The 21134-nt window shown below is 35.0% G+C and overlaps 1 protein-coding gene across 1 annotated transcript in view; it reads left to right on the forward strand.

Moving 5' to 3' along the window:
• Positions 1 to 21134, forward strand: part of LOC146595489 (uncharacterized) — a gene marked incomplete at its 3' end in the record, with an annotated part of 408834 nt that overhangs the window by 81049 nt on the left and 306651 nt on the right. The window contains exon 7 of the mRNA XM_085305610.1: positions 8129 to 8288. Within this exon, the coding sequence (XP_085161736.1) occupies positions 8129 to 8288 (160 nt within the window). The remainder of the gene's footprint in view (positions 1 to 8128; positions 8289 to 21134) is intronic.

Here is a 21134-nt window from a genome sequence, read left to right on the forward strand (position 1 = left end):
ATTTAAAGATCTGATCACCTAATACGTTTATGTGATATTTTATGTAGTATGTTTTAATTGACCTATTAGAACTACATCTAGTTAAATACAGTAGTAAAATACATGAGAGGTAACAAATAGTATATTTTGTTTTGTTTCTAAACAAAACTTCTATAAGAAGATGACACAGTCACTTTAACCCAAAGTAAGCAAATATCTAATAAAAGCATAAGCCAACAAAAATACGGAAAATAAAATACCACGGTGGATAAGCATTGCAGTGAAAGTGGCACTACACAGTAGTTATCAAATGTTGTTTGTTATTGATAAATGCAATGTCATTTTCATGAATTACATGCAGAGGAAAACTAAGATGATTTTGAGAAATTTAAACACTGAAAGAGAAAAAAAAAACATAAGCTGAGATTTAGACAAAGGAATGAAAGGACAAAAGGACCTCACAAACTACTAGAAGAACAGGAAATTTATCTCAAGAAAGCAGTGCTCTAATAAGCATAGCAGTAGTATTACTTTTTAATTTTATACTGCACCATAGTTCCTATATTAAAGACTTTACAACCTGCAGCCCAGATGCGTCTGTTTTATACAGGGGTAGATTAAATATATAAAAAACCTGTACTTAAGTTGAATTTTTTGTTYATCATATAAGGACCATATGCAAGCGTAAGTATCTGTCATATGCTTCTGTACTGTAGAATCAGAGAAAAGGTAGTGCTAACGAACAACTGTATTCTCTAATTTGTTGGCATATTTTCAGTAATAAATTATAACTTCTATTTCATACAGCGGGGCCAGAATTAAAATACTTAAGAATTCAACATGTTGGGTACTTATTAGCAACAGAATTAAATTAGACAGAACACCTTCAAAATCGGTATTAAATACTCTTTTTTAAAATGAGTTAAGGCCCTGTGTGTTCAGACACATTAAACAAAAAGTTACATGAAATTATACTGTAGTAAAGCACAGCAGGTAGGCAATTCAAGCATTAAAGAAAGCAGAAAAGATGAATTTCAATTATTATGAAGTTCTTCAGCTAGAGATAAATTTCAAGATAGCCTCCCATTTTGTATTACTTCATTGTCATCGGATAAGATTTTTGTTCTGTTTACATAAATAYATGTCAATGGACAAATTGAAACAAGAGATGTTCTGACTAGATATGAGCAGAATTTTTTTCATTCTACAGACAGATACTGGAACAAGTTGCCTAGAACAGGTTGCCTAGAGATGTGCAGACTCCACACTTGGAAGTTTTCATAACCTGACTGCATAAAGTCCCGAGCAACCTAGTTTAATCTCATAGTTGATCGTGCTTGGAGGAAAAGACAGAGACCTCCTGAGGTCCCCTCCAACCTGATTGATTCTATGATTCTGTAGTATATGCTAATAAATAACTAGAAAAAGAATCTACAAGCACTAAAACAGAGCAACTTTCAGATGACATGTCCAGTTTTAATGGTATGATTCATCTTAATTGTTATCACTGAAAATTCTCATATAATTCCTGGGTTTTTTTTTCCATTTCCTTTGCCAGTCTCTTACATCTTTAATGCTTGAGTCAAAACCTCATCAAACTTTTCTCTGTTAAAGCCATGTTAAGCAACAGTGTAGTTCATTGGCATTTAAGTAAAAGCTATACTAGGGCTGAAACTGTGTAGATTATAGAAAACATGCAGATTAGTCAACTGTTCTTTACAGTTGCATTTTTGAAGTAATACATGATAATGTATTGCGATATACATTGAAAATGTATTGTGTGTGAGTTAAGCTCAGATAGCTTAAGCTCATAGTTCAGCCTCTGAACAGTTGAGGATTTTTTCTATAGCTACACTACTGTCATTGCTACTAGACAATCATAAACATGCATATTACCGTGCTATGATTATGCTATGTGCAGTGCTGTGTTACATTACCATGCGTCACTGCCCTTTAGACTCAACCAGATGCATAAAGTCTACAATCAAAATATTAAGCCGTTTATGGCTTATGTTGTAACCAGAATTCCCTAGACACCTGAGCAAAGAATTTTAAGTCATTACGCAACTATACAAAATTAAAAACAAAGTTTTTGTCTGGGAATTACTGATTAATGAATTTCCTGTTCCAGTGCAGAAACTGATGAGTCACATTCCCCAAACACCTCTAATATTCTTAACAGAATCACAAAAAACCTCCACAAAACCTTTATACAAAGCAGTAATTTTTTAATGAGACAATGAATCACATGGTAACAACTATCCCCAAAGCAGAAATCATGGATAGAGTAAAAGCAGCACCAAATGTTTCTTTCAAGTAGTTTTTATAAACGAAGCAAAACAACAGTTTGAATATTTTTTAATATCTTCCAAATTTTAATTCGAATAGCTTGAAAAATAATAGCACTGATTTTCCAAATAAAGTGCGCTGATGGTTCAATGACCTTCAATCAACAAGAATTACACTAGCATCACGTAGCAGCAAAGGATCATGATGATACTCATACTGACCAAAAACTAGAAAACAGCAGATGCATTGTTCGTGTCTTTTGTTGTTCACACTTAAGAGCAAATAAAAAAAAAGCTTTATATAACATGAGTTTATGAGGAATATGAAAAGAAACCAGTGGTAGGGTCTCTCATGATTTGTACTTTTACACTCTTGTGACTCAACTGATCTAAAAAGTTCAATTGCTTTTGGGTAAAAGAAAGTTAGTGCCTGAGGGTTATGAGTCCTAAGAGTAAATAATACCTTAAGAAAGAAATTTAGACTGAAGTTTACTATTGTATTTACAGTGTAGTAAATCCAAGTCCCTTGTAAAAATTCATCTTTACTGTTTCTAAGAAAATAGGTTAAATTTTCACCTTAAGTAATTCAGCAAGTACCTTTCATTTCAGCAGAATCTTGCTGGTTAATAGCAAAAGAAGTGAGCTCTCCAACACCAGTTTATGATTTTGTAACAAAACAGTGATTTATAAGATCACTGCACCTTTACACATTTGCACTGCGTATRTAAAAGCAGTTTGTTCAGTACAGCCATATAGAAATAGAATGCTCAGAAAGAATGAGAAATAACAGTGAAAAGAAAGGTCATTTAGGCATTTTAAACACATTTTTTCATGTTATTAGTTTAAACATTAAGTGCTGAAGTAGAAACCTGCTCTCTGACTGATCACCCAGATGTAATAAGTATTTTTTCCCCATTTTTCATCATGCATTCTCTCTGCCCCCCTTGCATACTAATGTAAGTACTTAATAATATGGCACAGACAAATTTGAATGAAACTAGTAACCTTTGAAATAAGTTCTTTTTCCAAGTCTCCTGAAAAAGTTCAAGGAATGGGCAAACTAGCTGAGTTTGAATTATTTTTTTTTTTTTAACAAAAAATCAGTTAAATGCATACCAGTGATCAGGTCTGAACAGCTTTTCAAGGAGGCAGAAATCCCTGAACCTCTTTTCTGACTTCCCTGTCTAGTGAGGAGCTGGTCCCTTGAGATAAGGAGGATGGCTGTAGAAAGATTCCATAAAAGTTCAGCCAGCCAGCTCAGCACTGTGTATTTCTGAAGTACATAACTTCTATAATAATTTTTTTTTACCTGTTTATGAATGCCAGTAGGATCAGTCGCACACTCTCCATGTGCTATATAAATTTTTGTGTGCTCTCAGCAGCTGTTTCCAAAACTGCACAGTGAGTTTCCAGTACACACTACAGCTTCTTGCTGATAAATTTTCATCCCTCAGTGCCTCCCCTTTCTTCCTTTATCACCAACTGCTCAAAAAATGCACATCCTTAATTTCCCTTTCTAGGGTGTAATAAATATTAATAAAATTTTGTTCTTTTATAAGGTCTGATGGAAAGAAAGGTAGCACCTCCTTGAGCTGTGCAAAAGCTAAGTTAATTTCCCTCCTCTCCAGATGAGATATGCATGGACAGAATTCTAGCTTCATCAGAATTTGGAAATACTTGTAATAAAAAAGAAGTTTCTGTTTTTCCCCCCATAAGTCCACCTAAAAAATGAAAGAATGTCATCTCTATTAAAAGCAAAWAATAATTGAAGCAAAGCTTTCTTTCTATACAGACTCCTAGTAATTTTACCTGAAATAAGAGATCCATGTGAATGACTATAGAATATTAGAGATGATGTATCTCATCTCCTTGTATCTCTGGGATGATGATGAATCAGGTGCAATGGCCATGGGCCAAGTTCAGGGGGAATGAATCTCTCTAATCCTTTGTTGATATCAGAGGTTAAAATCTAATAGACTAATAGCTTTGGCTGACTTTTGTTACAGTTGGTCTATGTCTGTTCATGCAAACTTGCATGTCATAAGTGAAAACTCAGTATGATGAAAGTTCTAGATGTGCCCAGGTCTGGATAGTGCAAGAGAGAAAAGGGAAAATAGATGACTCTTCCTGCTAGAGTACTCCACTGAGRTGGCCCTAGGTTTTCTAAAAGAAGTTTAAAAAAAGGAAGCTGCAGAGCTAGACTACTACAGGGCAGAGCCTGACTGGAAACCCGACTTCTGTATAAAGAGAATTGCCGGCACATGAAAGAAATCCTGTTCTGGACCATACACCAGAGCAGCTGCAGAGATGCAGGACTTTCTCTGATCACAGTAGATCGAATAGTATAGTTAGTACAGAGAGCTGAGTCTGCTTTATGGGTTGCTCAGCCACTCAGAACTTGGGCCAAATGATTGTCAGAGGTCAGCCACTTCAGCAGGTATCCAGAAGCAACAGTGCRACTTGACCACTGCAATAAAGACTAATATGCCATAATCAGGATGTGGAAAGCTGTGTCACTTCTCTTATATACTGCTCTAGCTCTAACATACTTCTATCCACTATTATGTGGCTAGTGTTAAGAGGAGAAGCCTGACCAGAACATCTTCATCATATCCCTGTTCTGTAGGAATTAGAAGAAGATGTTCCAATGCCAGCATCATTAAGCAGTATGAAAATGGGATAATTGTACCTTTTTCAGAGTATTTAGCAATGCAATAATACAATAATACAATTATTCAAACAGACAAAATTCCAAAGAAGTAGAATGACATATATAGTGAGTTAGAACAGAACAATTTTCTCATTTTGGTTTAAAAGTCATTCACATGCCCTGTTTTATTCTAGGTTGATGAATCAATGTTATAAAGTTTTAAGTTCTTAGCCATTCCAGGCCTGACAGTATTTATGGGCAGCTATAGAATTATCCTCATTTTAATTTTTGTGCACAGTTTGAAGGAGAAAGATCATAACCCTCTCTTTCATAAAAAGACCTGTATTCAGGCTGGAAGAAGTTAATGATTAAAAAGATCTGCTTGAATAAGTCACACAGTCCATTTCACCAAGTAGCCATGATTATTAACTATTTTTTCATATGTTCTTTGCAACATATGGGAAGTTATTAACTTTCCACTTTGAGTGGCATCTATGGCTTCACTTAGGAAAGCATTTTATGTTACAAAATGTAACAGATTTTTTCCTCATATTAAACCATCCTTTCTTTTCTTTACTGTAACAATTGTTCATAACTACATAAACATTGAAAAATAATATTATTATCTCTTGTTATTTGGCCAAGCAGTATACACTAAGCTCTTTAAGTCTCTTACTATAAACTAGTCATTCCAGCTCTTACTGTTGAGCATATCTGCAGAAAAAAAATGGGCAAATAAATAGCAGTAAGGATATGCATATCATTCATACTACATTTGTGTCATGAGTGAAAAAAAAGTTGAGGGTATAGGAAACAGCATAAAATGTAAGATGAATTAAAAAAATCAAGGCATTCTTACTGGATTTGATCTCTAAGTTTTGGGTTGGGTTGGGCTTTCTTCATATATTTTGAAAATAACAGAGTGCCCTATACACATCACTGTCTTCACTTCGTGAAAACCTGGGAATTGAAAACTAAGAAGAAAATTTAAAAGTTATTATACTACTTTCAACATAACTTTTGGTATGCTTTTAGTGTGATTTCAATTCAGCTTTAAAAAAATGACAACACTGGTGGAAAGTACTGCTTAAGCACCCCTGAGACTTATGCTTTTTTATTCTCAAAACAATTGAGGTGTACTCTGGAAACAGTGATTTAAGTGCTGAATGCTGTCTTGGCAGTAACATGTTTCACCCCAGATGCAGAAAAGCAATCTTGCTAAATGAAAAGACASTGTTATTTTCACGATAATTCAGTCTTTGGCATCCTGCTCTGCCCTCTGACAACATTTTTTATGTGAACATGTGTCCACCAGGGAAAAGTGTACAATTAAGTGAATGTATGTGAAGAAATTCCTTTAAGCAAAATGGGCTTTGTAAGATAYTTAAAGAAAGAAGAGACTAAAAAGAGATTAAAACAGCTTTAATACTGTGAACAGTAATGTTTAGTGACTGAGCAGATAAAAGGCTGATTTAAATCATTTATAATCARGTGAGAACTTACTGAGAATTTCCAAATAAATAATGTCCATATGGGAAACAATCACTATAGGAGAAGTTGTCATATAAAGTTCAATGTATAGGTACAGCAGGAGAAAAGAGAAGAGCAACAATAATGTAAGCCCACTGCTGAATAATGTGGGCTTCAATGCCTTCTTTTCCTCAGTCTGTGCTGGCACGGTTTGCTTTCATAAGGAATTGCAAGATGGAACTCCATCAGTGTAGTTCTCTTAAAGGTTTCACTTAGTTCCCTTAGTAATGTTCTTTTTACAAAATACTGCCATTGAGTATATGGTATGTGTATATCAGTCAGGGAATCAGATGTTACTGTAATGGTAATGTTTAGAAGACTGGTATATTAGGCCAATTTTAAACTTTAAAACGAGACTACTGAATTCATTCGTAAACAGCACACCTCATGCTAAAGGTTAGGTYTTACACATTATTAATTATCTTTACTACACTTACAAAGCTGTTAGTCTTTAACTCTTATATGGTAAATGCTGTGAGTATACAGTAGCTTGCAGCTGATGCTGTACAGTTAGTGCTGATGGCTGTGGTCCGTGGTGTTTCTTACTCACCAGAGTCAAGGTGATTGGTCTTGAGATCTCCTTGACAAGAGAAATCAGAAAGTGGGCTTGTCTTCTTTATTCTTCATCCTTCCTCTTCACRCTTGATATTTTGAGGCTGTTTTGACCCTCTCAAAAATGAGGGCCTCCTCTGCTCYTGGTATTGCTTATCTGTAGAGGRGGTGATCTTGCCATATCCTTCTARGGTATTCAGCAGTATCTCCTGYCTATTTGCAGTCTGTTGTGCTTATCTTGTCCTTTGGCAACTTTTTATTACATGGGTAGATCGCAACTACACCTATGTCTGTTTGCCCCTTTGTGGGTCTGTTAATTAACCTGTTAATGTAAAATGCTTTTACATTGTGTCTGGCTATACCCTCTCAGTGTTACAAAATACTTTTATACTATTGTTGGTCACACTATTTTAGTACATTTACATCTGCTCTYAAAGTAAGCTAGTATTAATCATATTAGAATTAGTCATGATTGTGTATTGTCATTATCCCAAAACAAAAAGAACTTCAGTGTGTGAAAACTATCAAAAATATATCAATTACTTCAGAAATATACTTTGCCTTAAAGGAACACTTCTTATCTTTCACCTGGAAACTTCACTAAATAGTTTCATACCTTTCCTTTTCCTCTGAAGAGCTGATTTTGATTTGTTTTAGTTAGCAGATAGCATCAGAGTGTATAACAGAACCCCTCATGTTACACTGTCTTGCCATTAGTCTTAGTCTTGTAGGCTTTGTTGGTATCACTACCTGGATTCTTCCCCACCTCCATGCCCCTTGAATCCTCTTTTGAATGCTCAGTTCCTTTGTTCTTGCAGACAGCTCTATCCCTTGTGTTCAGTAATTTAGCTTTGCCATTTCCTACTGCTACTGCATCCTCTTTTCCTTCCTTTTCAAGCTAACATGGGTAAATGAGTTCTTCTGCMTCTCTCAACTGTTTTAACATCTGCAAATACAGGTAGGAAGAGTATCTTCAACTGAATGTAAATACCATATATTCTTACTCTSGTGTTGCTATTGCTCTGATAATAAAATACACGCTCCAAAGAAATGCCTACAAACTTTTCACATTACATTTTCATGATGCATGTTCGTGTGTGTGTGTGTGTGTTTTTTTATATATGTCTAGTGCCTCTGTGCGCCTGGATGGACAGGAGAGTTTTGCCAATTTGTTGAAAATGCATGTTTAATTTACCCAAATAAGTGTTCCAGTGGAGCAACTTGCGTCGATGTGAGCCAGCTGACAGAGCAACCTTTGTTTCAGTGTTTATGTCCTCATCGTTTCACAGGTAAGATGTATATAAGGTATATAGAGGTTTATGGTTTCACTGACTTTTAAACCTTCGAGTACAGGAATTCTGAGTTTTCAAAAATAAGAAATAGAGAAATGTTTGGAGAAATAATCACATCTCATTGCATTTTTTATCCTCTCCTAGGATGCTGACAATATCTAAAATGATGTTACAAATTAATATTGAAGCTTCCACTGGAAGGATAGTAAAAAAGAGATCTAGAGTAGGCTTCAGCTCCAGTTTAAGACACTAAATTTAAGTGTTTCTATGCAGATGTGAGCTAGATGTTTACCCTGTTACAGTTCCTGGCAATCTAATCAATGAAAACAATGGAGCCTAGGGAGTCTGTTAGTTTGTCTGTATTTGTTCACCTAWCTTTAGGTATCTCTGAAAGCTGAATCCCTTCAGGTCATTTCAGGTCTGCCCTCGGTGACTTAAGTTGGGTGGAATTAACTGATTCACTTTACTGAGTTTTACAAGTTTAAGAATTAGGCATCTACTCTAAACAAGTCTCCCAGGCTCCATGTGTAGTCAACAGGTAAATACTTTTAGAGGGCAAGTTTTAATTACCTGTTTGAGATATGCTTAAAACACTTTATTTGGGAGCCTTCCTCTCTATATTGGCTGCAGAAAAAGCCTGGAAAGATAGTATAAAGTAACAACCTTTGTTTTTAGTTGGCAAGGAAAACAATTTCTGATTTTTCCTCCAGCCTTACTCTCTAAATATGAACCCGGTCTGAGATGGATTCTACAATCCTTTCCCTAGCCTTTAGTGAGAGAGGGCACTGAGAAAAATCACTGAATTTGATTCATTTCAACTTTAGGTGTCCCAAATTAGATAAAGTTAATTTGGGTTTTAATCTTTCTGTGTATAAATTCCTATCTATGAAAAGAAAGGATAATAGTACTCGCCTACTCAGAGGAATGTCGTAAGATCATAGACTAACTGTGCCAGATGATGACAGAATTTGCTGCTGATTTCACTGTATGTGCCAGGCATTCTTAAACTTTTCTATTTCCTCCCATAAATTGCGTACAGGTCTTCTCTTATCTTCTGTTCTCTGATTGACTTCTGGACTCAGTACTGCCCTCCCAGATTTTTCTCTCATACCAAAGAATCTTATGTTCTGCTCATTTCTTCCTCYGTTCTACACTTCCTTTACCAAGTCAGACTCCCTGTGGGGTCACTGCTTTATCAGAAGAGGATAAAGGCTACTGCTAGGGGGCCATCAAGCAGTTATTTCATCTAGRTACAATTTAGAAAAACAATTAACTCTAGTAGTTTTGCTAACCAGAAACATGGAGCTCTGAATCCTTCTCACTTTTCATGTGCCCCCTGCTCTTGCCAAAATCACTGCCATTAATGACTGGCACATTCCCTGCTACTTTTGAATTTTGCATTACAGCAGACTGACAAATGCCACTGAATCGGGCATAATACCATAATTTGTTTCATAGTTTAGWGACTGAGAAGTGCATATATATTTTTAGAAAGAATAGAAGTCATATAATTACAGTTTAACAGGTGAAGTAAAGTTTACTCTGTTATATAAAAAATATATTTTAGATATGCTGAAYCTTTACTCAAATATTTAGCTATACACCTTTTTGCAGGGCCGTACAGATTGTCCTTAAGGTGCCAGAGATACTACAGTCCAGTAAGAAATACTTTCTTCCTGATGAAAGGCAGCTTGAGGTTTCCTCATGAATGCACAGAGTCAGAATATTGTCTTGGTGTCCTCTGTATAGCCTGCAGCAGGCTAGTGTGGTACCAAAGGTGCCCCACTTTCTTGCACAGCTAAACTTTCTCCTAAAATGCCCTACTCCCTGATTTGTACCTCCAAAGAGGAAGAATGCCTCRCAATAAGTGTCATGACTCAAACTTGTGGAGTTCCACACAGTATTTTAAAAAAACTTTATAAAAATGCCTTAGAAAATTGATTCTAATTATCTGGATGMAAGAATTGTGAATTAAAAATGGGCCAAGATGGGTTATAAATCTGAAGTGATGGTGAATGTCAGTGTACTAAGTCGGGAGCCCAAATTTGGGGTATCCATCACAAGTAKCACTGTTAGTTCCAATGTTATTAAACATTGTTATTAATGATCTAGAAAGTGGATTAGTGCATTAAAGAACACATTAATCACATCCAGAGGTTATACCAAATTGGTAGAAAATACTGAGGAGAAAGGTATAATACAAACAGGTCTAAAGAAGTTAAATATTTTAAAGGAACTCTTGTTTTAAAAGTGAGATTTGTCTTTGAAGGAATAAAATAAAGGAAGTATACTTAAGGGGGGGAAGCTATTTGGAGGGATATTTGGAGCTTCAAGTAAAAATCAAAGTGTGGAAGTTGTTGCTGAATTTAAGTTTACAATGCAATACAATTTAAAAAGAGATCTGATAGGGCTTGCAGCTACTTATGAAGAGTACTCATGTCATTGGAAAATGTACATCAATAACAGTCTTCAATAACAGATGAAACGATGCCTTATAGTATTTCAACACAAGTGAAATTTTTTTAGAGGATACAATTGAACACAAAGCTTGAGAAATAACATGAGAAAGCCTTGAAGAACTAGTTCATCATTCTAACTTCAGTGGAGATAACGGTGGAGATACATACATACCCACTGATGTGTTGCATGGTGTCTGAGAAAAACCAAGGGATGAGTAGTTAATCATTGTTATTCCCGTTTGAAAGAGAAAAGTAACTATTGTGATTGGTSTAAGAATTCTGTGACGGAGTGGATTGGTTGAGTATAATAGAAACAAGTAACTGCACTGCTTAACAATGCTTTCCTCTTAYAGCCTTTCATGATGAATTCTTCAGAAACACTGGACCCAATCCCATRTACTTGCACTATATAGAAAAACTTCAGGAGATAAAAAGTATAAGACTAGRTCCTCTTAAAGAAGGAAGATAGGGCTACAGAGATCAGATGTTTATGGAAAATAGTCACTAGATCTAGATGATTATGTTATTCAGCTCTCCAACTCGTTTTTCAGCTGTGTTTCCATCTACATCATGCATGGTATCATGTCTTAAGCCTWTCAGTGCAACAGGTGATTTTATAGCACAAGCAACAATTTTGTACGTAGGTGAGATCTGAAATGCTGTGCTTTGAGCTCATCAACACTGTCTTTGCTGAGAAGCAGAAGAATGGCCATCATATACCACTGACTTTTGAAACCACTTCAAGCAATTTGTTCCGAAGATTTTTTTGACTGAATTTACATAAAATGCACACTTMCTTCCTGTTTCTTGGTACATGCATTTGAGGATATTTTGGTGATGCACAACTATCTGAAAGCATGAAAGCATGAAATGCCTCCGGCTGCCGTTTTCTGGGTGTTTTAAGAAAGCTACAAGTTCCTAGTTTCCCTATCATTCGACACAGATTTGTACAGTGGGTAAGAAAAATGAATAATGCACTGCTATTCTTTATGGGAGACTTATGGAACTACTCCTGGAGAAAAGACTTCAGAAATTTATTTATTTATTTATTTATTTATTTTTGGTTTTGTTCTAAATAAGTAACCAAGGAAATGACAGACCTCAGTAGATGTAAAGCTAGAGCCAGGCTGAAACAAATCGACAGAGTCCTGGAAATTTCTTGAGAGTATATTTGGCAATTGGATGCATCAATAAAATGAGCAATGCCAGGTTAATGAGATGTGGGGAACAGGAGAAGGGAGAGGCAGAAGTATTAGTTTGTTTTGCATGCACTTGACCTTAAGGCCAGAATTTCAGATGAACACATCATGATTAGGAGATGCTCCCACTATGGCTATGAGACTTAGTTACTTTCTATCTACTCAGCCTGTGATGTAGAATGCCAGAACTCTGGCTTGACTGCTGCCCTAAGACTCCAAGAAGGCAAAATGTCAAAGGTCTTTTACTCGGCTTAAAAAAAAAAAATGTGACAGAGGTGAGTGAAAATAATTATTAGAATTCACAAGGAAATGTAAGCAACCTATTATGGAGAGTACCTTATATGTCAAATTTGAGGGCACATTCTTAAGCATTTCTTTATTTTATTTTATTTTATTTTTGCAATTATTTGCCAGACTGATACAATAGGTGCTTTTGAACAAACTACAATATCTTTAAGTTAACCATGGTAATATATAGCTATTTGCAAGAGACAGGAGTTCCTTCAAAATATATTCATAAAGGCCAACTATGTTCACCATACACTGATTTAAATAGGAAACTGAAATACTAGGAAATGTGAACATATTCATGAATATCCACGTGTATTGGGAACTTTCTGCTCCATTTTAAATGCAGTCAGAGCTTATAAACTGATACCATGTTTCACTTTGAAATATCAGATAGAACATTTTTACAGTCTTTTGGTTTTTCTTGTTATTGTTGAATGCCAAAGAAAAAGTGTTTTCAGTATTAAAAATACAGTAGATTTAGTTTGTCTTGTGGAAATCAAGACCAGAGAAAAAATACTGCCTTAACCTGCTATAAGTCACATTCTATCTGGAGTTCCCACAAGGATAGTACAACATTGTACATTARCCCATTTTTCTTCAAGCTCTAGAGTTTATCTGCTTGAAATTCGGTACTATACCAGCCTGGTTKAATGTGTCCTTCTTATTTTTGGAATATTTACTTCCTTTTGTCTCAGTAAGTTCTGGAGAACGCTCCAGATGGAGTACAATCATTGTGCTTTCATGCTTGGAACTGTCTTAGGTAAAAGACCTCTGTAAGGACCCTACCTAAACCATTTGTCCTTTCCTGTAACTGGTGCTGTTCAGCCACATACTAATTTGAAAGACATTTTAACCCTCAGGAAACATTGCTACATGTCCAGTGAACAGTATTAGAGATTGAGTTACTTTGSTAGTTATTTTGCTTTCTGACAATTTTTGCTGAAAGTTCTTCTAAACCAGAAAATTGAATCCTCTACAAATCAGTGAACTGTTTTGTTTTTCTTCAYTTAAGGAAGATAGGTATTCTGAGTGAATTCCTCCAGTAATATTTAGCAGCTGATTTTGATTGCTCCATTATTTCAGACTGTGGTCACCAATCTTTGAATCTGTGTGCACTAACAATTCCATCTTTTGAAGGTGGCAACAATAATGATACTTAAAGTGCAGTGAGCAAAGCTTGAAAAGACAACATCTGTTGCTGAGACATACACTTCTTATAGGAACCTCCTATGCTGCTGTGAGTGTTCTTTTACCAGTTCACCTTCAGTACAGCAAATAGTTCTGTAGAATCTGTCACTGTTCTTTTATCTACTTCAAACCTTTTGAGACTTCAAAAAGTCTTCTAATTGTATATTAGCATGAAATAGAGACCTTCCCCAAACATCCTCGAGGGCTGTTCCTTGGAATGTGGAAAAACAAAACACAACTGTTGCTTGTTTTAGAATAGGGACTTGACCCTGGCCTCAAAAACCTGCTGTGACGGTAAGGACGGTCAAGTGATCAGTTATGCTGGGGTGAGCCTCTCCCAGCCTCTGCTTTGAAACAGTTCCACTCTGTATAAATAATTAAACACTCACTATGCTGAAGAAAGACACTGTCCCTATAGGCAGGTCATTAGGATCCTCAGGCTACATSTACACCAGTAAATTGAGCAATGCCAGGGAAAGGCCTGCTAAATTTCTAGAACACTCCCAGGTGTATTTTGGTATTCTCTTAAACGATTCTCAGGCGCAGTTTGGGAATTAGCCTGAGAGACTATTCCCAAGAGGTAGTTTGAGTGAAGCCATTGTATTCTGAGAATAAAATAATTTAGTAATGTTGACTTGACCAGACAGAAAGGATTAGATTAGGCCATGTCCTTGTTTAGTTCRCAAGTATGGATGTTACCTGAGCTCAGTTGTGAAGGATGGAGGAACTTTCCTATCCTACATCTTTATTTCTAGGATGTACCAGYGGCTAATGTGGCATCAAAGGTTCTTTCTACAGAAGACTATTTCAAACTACCTACATAGTTCAGTAGTGCATGTTTCATTCAAGTCTGTTTATATTCGTTTCCAGTACATCTGTGGAATTTAACAGCCCTATCTAACTGCAATAAAACAGAGAAAGAGCAAGGCTAAACTGTGGATAAATCTGTGAATGACCTCAATAAATCTTACAAAAGGAAAGTGTGAAGATGAGGAAAAATACATAATTGAAGTCATATTTTAAAGTCTGGTCAGTGAGTTTGCTTGGGGTGCAGTTCATTTTAGCATTAGTAAGATTATTTTAATTAAAGAATTTTTCTACCAATTAAATGAAGTGTCTGACATGCCCAATCAATTCCTGCCAATGTGATTGCTCTACACACAAAGAAAGATAGTAATTAATTAAAGGAAGCTACTTCAAGGACAATTGGTCTACCATGCACAGCCTGAGAAATAACCGACATGGATTGTTTCATTCTGATGTCARTTCATATTACTTACATGTACTGTTGTAGATACAAGAGTTTCTGTCCACTTTCAAAGAAGAGAACAAATTGTAAAGCAAAATAAAGTGTTAACTGTACAAGGAAATCAAGACTACAAAAGTCATGATATCTATTAGTCAAAAATATCTGTACTTTTATAACTTTTCATTCTATCCTGCGAGTGCTCAAACCAAACACATGGCTGTATTTCTGAGTCAATTAGCCAAAATGTAGTTCATGAATAAACAGAAACAATGCAATTAAAAATTACAGAATACCTTGAAGTGATGGTACTAGTGAGCTGTTGATGTTAATTTGTTATAAAATTAAAACAATGCGTGACCAGTGGTGAAAGTAATCACCTATGGTACCTGGTTAACTACACACTAGTACCTATAGTTAAATCTGCTGCTTGTGGCGTTCAGGTACTATAGGCGATTACTTTCACCATTGATCACGCATTGCTTTAATTTTTTAACAACATCAACAGCTCACTGGTACCATCACTTCAAAGTATTTTGTAAATTTATGTAATTACTCAATGTATATATTTAACATGTACAAGCCCCATTAATTCCAAAATATCCATTACTTACAATTTATTTGAAAGAGAGGGGAGAGGAAGGGAATTAGAAGAATTTTKTATTCATTTATGAAAAGACAAACTAGAAAATAGGGTAAAATTGCATTTTTTTGTATATGCTAATCTTCAACAAAGGTTTCCTTAAAGAGTATGAAAACAAAATGGAGTGTTTCTATTACTTTTTAAATAAAAGCTCTGCTGTTATAGCTGAGAATGTTACATTGTGTCATACTTCGTTTTCCCTAAGATAAATCTACTCTAAATATGATTTAAATGTTAATGCAGAGGCTGCAGCTGTACTCTTTATAATTTATAAACACAATTAAGAACAATTAGATGTTGTACTGCAGTAGCCTTTGCTGTTGCAGATGCTGTGTAATTGAGAGTGGAGAAAACCTACCAAAATTGCCACCGCTTTGTCCTTCAATCGCTCCCTTCACAGATACATGAATGAAATAGTAAACAGATACAAATGAAAAATTCTATTAAAGAAGAATAAAAAGCAGCTAATTATTATTTAAAAATATAAAAAATGGGAAAACATATTTTATTATATTTCTTACAGTATAAAGAACTCTGTCACTGAAACCCTGCCAAAGAAAAAGTCTTGATACTCGTGAATATTGAAGTAACTTCCATRTAAACTCAGTCATAGCTCAGTGTGTCTTAAGGCTGAAATGTATTTTTTTTGCTTACATTTATTGCAGTTTAGTATAGTCTGTCAGATTTTTGCTTTAGGTTTATGCTATACAACAGAGACTTTATTATTAGCTTTGAGGTATTCCAGTGAAATGTGACTTACTAACAAATTCATAACTTCAGTTACTAAGCYAATAAAAAAAAATAACACAAGGGTGTCTTGACAAATGAAAGTGATTCCAAATGACTATAGGTCATATTATYGAAATAACCTTTTAGAAAATCATAGAGGTGATAAGGCAGGTGTGAAAAGAAAGGTTGATAGTCTGGGAGCTTCTTTTTTGATGGCAGTAGATCCGAAGCCTTTGTTTCCTCTGAGTATTACTAACATTTATTTGAACTAATTTAGTTTTCTTTATGGCACTTGTCTTTACAAAAATACATATGTAGTTAATAGCTGTATCCTTGATATTGGTCCCCAGGTGCCGATTGAAAACATCTTACGAAGCCAACAGACTTATTTGTACCTTAATTTTAAAAAAAGATCKATCAAACAGATCTTTGACAAGTAAACCTGTACTTTTTCTACTTTCACTTCAAGCCAGCTAGATGTAAGTCCCAGTTTAAGGAGATTTTTGACAGAAAATATGAAAGGTCTCTGTTTTGATCATAGCTTATCTATTTCATCTTGATTTTCCACATGTGTGGGGTAAGGTACACTGAAATATGTATATATGAACATAAATGATCCATGAATACATTTTATGCTAGAAATGAAAAATAAAAATTCTAATCATTAAAGGTATCAGTCTGTGAGACACTCCCAAATGGGAGGAAAAATCTTAACTAGTTCTTAAATGGAACTTAATCAGTGTGACAGACAGTGAATTTCTATGGGATGACTGCATATGTTATCAGGAGAGGGATTCAATGACCTCACAGTTTTTTTTTTCTTCACATTTGTCTCTGACTCTTTCATAGCCAAACATTTTGTTTATCGATCTTAGTCTGTTAGCTGCTGCAAGTTTTGTTCTTGCACTCATAACTTCACCTCTGCTATCACACTGTGCCAGCTAAACTGTAATACTTAGATTAGTATTGAATGATGCTAAGAACCACCTAACTTGTTTGTCTTTACCTTGGCAGATCAAACTTTTCATCTATCTGTTCTCAGCAAAAGTGAGAATAAATTTCATTTAGATTACCTAAATAAAAAAGTAATTTGTCTTTTTTGACCAATAGCAGTAAGCAGTGACCAATCAGGCGTGTAGCTTTAGAGCAAGCAGTGCCAGTGCTCTGCCAGTGCTGTGTCACTTTCTCAGTTATGTACTTCAAACAATGTAGAAGAATTTGTGGAGTTCTGTCCTCTTAAATAGATTTAGATTTGCCCAATAGGTTATTAGAAATAGCTGAAAATGTTCTATTTCTTTTATGAAAACTCAAATTTAAGTGAAAAAATATTATTTTGACATTTTGTTTCTGACAAAAGTTAAGAAAACATAATTTTTAGAAAATGGGAAAATGCTATGAAAAACTTTAAATAATGGAGGATTTCTTTGATTAGATGTTTTTAGTCAGAATTATKTATCATTTTTCAGTGTCTCTGACATAGCTCTTCTTGGAAAGATCAAACACACACTCATAATTTTAAAAACTAAAGCTGTGGTGAAACACCTTACTCTACTATGCAGGCTCATAGCCTAGTGTAGAGCAGAAATGATGATATCTCAGATATGTATCTGGCTGAAGGAGAAACCASTTAGGGTAGATACAAGTTTGACATACCTGCTGGGACAGCTATGAGCACACTGTTTCCCTGCAGTACCCACTTCCTTGCTCTCTCTGTCAGTACTGAAATTAATCTAATACCCAGACAGAAATACTTACGCTCTACTAGTTGCATCCTCTCCTTCTGCTTCAGGTAGATGTGGTACCTTCACGTCTCTTGGAGTCTATCTGTAGGGTGGCTAGGGGACCTACAGGGTCCAGGGGGCAGAGGAACCAGCAAGGGCAGRCCAGGTAGGTTGCTTACTCAAGAAGACTCACTCTTTGTGACTGGCTAATGGGCTGGTTGTTTGGCATTTCTTCCTGTTCAGACATGAAGATGGATTGATTCTCATCCAAGTAGGACAAATTTAAAGGAACAGTGACAGGGGTTAAAAATGGAGGAATCTTTTCTGTTCCAGGAATAGAAAATGCTTTGTACATAATCCACTGGTATTCTGAGTTTTTTGTTTGTTTGTTTGTTTGTTTGTTTGTTTTTCTTGTTTATGAATTGGAACTTTTTTAGTGAGACATAGTAAAGGCACATTGACTGGCAACAAAACAAATAAGCAAAGCCCTGACAAGAGAATAGGAGTCTCGTTAGAAGAGGTCTAAAATAGACTTAGCCAAGTGATGAATCCTCAAGGCCAGATTACCAGCTCAGTCCTGGAGACAGTTTAAGAGAAAGGACAGATAATCTATCAGATGGTTAAAAGTCATGTTTTGTAATCCAGAATACTGAATTTAAGAGCCAAAATTAATAAAATAAGTCACAAACAAACTTAGGGGTATTCTGTGAAGAGTAGCTCTGTCAAAAGCCTTTGTATAAAACAAGGATTACAGAGAAACTTTAACCAAGGACTATTCCTAAGAATCCTTGAATGATTTATTTCAYTGTAAACCAGGAGAAGGTGAAAATTTAGCTATGTTTAACTTTTGAGAATGTGTGYCTATCTTTGTAATTCATACAGCAGTAGACAATGGGGTTGAGTCATAAGCTCACTGCAAATAGTGGAATTCTTTCTGATCTTTTCAAACAGCTTTGCATCCAATTCTGWATAAATAAAAGATACTAATTGGTATAAATTAGGAATAGGCATAGTAATGAATACTTGTATTGGAAAATGTTTGAATTAAAATTTAGATCTCCTTAGTCTATGAATCCRGGACTGAATTTAGTGAATATATATATGTTATTGTGGGTACTCTCACTTATTGGGGCATGTGTATCTGTATGTTAGAAAGATTTAGGTTGCTTTCAGGAGGGGAATAACACTTTTCTGGAACACTGCTCCACTATATAGTTTAAATGTGCCTTATATCTTTCATCTAATCAGATATGGTAAATGGTGAATTTCAATCCCAGAATTATTATCTACAACCTCAGTAATTCTTGTTTTTCAGGAGCTAACTGTAACTTAACCTCCTTAGATCTTAGTTAGCAAAATACCATCATAAGCAAATCATTAATGTCATATTTTTCTTGGTTTACCTTCTATAATCCCTTCTACTCAGAAGAATAAGATGACGAAATTTTAAAGTGCACCTATTTTTAATTCAAATGTTGGAAAAAAGAAGATTCCAATGCTGTGCTAAATATAGAGCATTTCATACAGTCAGGAGAAGTTTGTGTTTTTTTGTTGTTTTCCCTCCCAGTGTGGCCTGGAATCTTTCTTAAGACTGACTGACTGCTTCTTCCTTGTTATTTCTCTTCTTCCAGAGTCTTTTCRTTTAWTTTTCATTACTCTCTGCACAGACTTTGTCCTCCTTGTTTTCCTCTATTTAAATTATCCCCACAGAAAGTATTAAAAATGATTTTAAAATGGAGACTGGACTGGACTGGAAACAGATGATTTAGGCTTAGTTTGATATGGTCAAAACTTTCAAACTACACAGCATTCAGTCAACAAACTCTTTATTTAGAAGAGAACTCTCAAAATTAAGAAAATAGAGAACTCTCAAAATTAAGAAAATAATATAGATGATTTAGTATGTGGCACTCTGCTTTCCAAATTCCTCTGAAACACCATCCTAAGATGGAAATACAAGAAATTTTGGAGGTAATGTTAGAGAGAAATTATATTTAAAACTTTAATTTTTAGTAAAAATACAATTATTATTTTTTTCAAAATATCAGTGTAGAAAATAATCTACACTGAAGCCAATTGCCATTTCAGATGGCTGTATTATTCATTGCTTTTTTWAAAAAGTGTTTTTTAAAAAGTACTATGTTCTGAGTTGAGTACATAGTCTTAACTAGTAGCTAATATATAGAGGTCAGCTCTTTAGTATGTTGAATCCTATGAACTGTTACCTACCTAGGACAACTGTATAGACCTTTTATTAAATACAGGTCAATGATTGAACTAATTCAGTGTGAAATATATGAGGTTATATTTATCTCACTTAACATTAGCCCTCTAAAAATTAATAATTTACTGTAAACAGATTGTCTAAATTTCATCTACAGTCAGTGGAGATTATCTAGTTGTGAGCAMTCAACCCACAAAACAATTTATCTCACCTATATTAGAAATCTTTCGTAGGGTGGGATAAATTATATGTTCCTGTTTCTCACTGTCAGCTATATAGTGAGTCTAGACAACTAGTTTTTATCACAGTACAGCTATATTTTATTCTGAAACAACTGAAAAACTATGTATATTGGTCTTAAGTGAATCTTCAGTTTAATACRTACAAATAGTTTATTAAAGACAGATTTTTCATTGGGTCTGTAATGGAAGTTTCAAAYTGTAATGATAAAAACCAAGTCATTTAATCCTGGTTGTTCAGCTCTGAGTTAAGAGTCAGCTACCTGCACATATGAATAGTGAGATCAGTTCTTTATTCTAATTTTTTGATTGTTTTCTTATTTACTGAATTTTTTTATTTGGAAAAACACAAAGATTACTTACTATATCCAGACATTTCTAAGAATATATTTACTGCACAGTTCTACACAATTCCCAGTGAAAATGCAGGAATATTCAGGATCACTGGAAACCTATTTTCCAAATTCTAATAGGTCCAATAAATTTAATATCCCTCAAAAGAGCTAAATGTAAAGTTGTTGGGAGTGGAATATATCATGCCTGATTTTAGGTGCCTACAATGTGAATGCGTGCATCAGGCTTGTCACTCTGGACTTCTGCAGATTCAGTGGAAAGAAATCGTCATTTTAAAGACTCAAATCATCTGAGACAAACCGTTCTCTGAAAGTGGCAGTTCTTCATGGCCTATAAATGCAATAGCGTGAATGTAAACGCCCACATTTCAGCAAGTGAATCTCAAGTGCCCATGTCCTGCCAAGGAACATTTTTTGTTGTTGTTATTTAAAATTGAGGGGGGGGAAAAGGATAGTAAATTTAAATGAGTCACTTAGTGGCTTCAATCTTCGAGTGTAATCAAAACATCTACTTTCTTATGTTCTCAGTATCTCCAGATGTATAAAATGAG

Source organism: Rhea americana, unplaced genomic scaffold, assembly GCF_003343005.1.
Source record: "Rhea americana isolate MKP2758 unplaced genomic scaffold, rheAme1 scaffold_224, whole genome shotgun sequence".
NCBI classification, from domain to species: Eukaryota; Metazoa; Chordata; class Aves; order Rheiformes; family Rheidae; genus Rhea; species Rhea americana.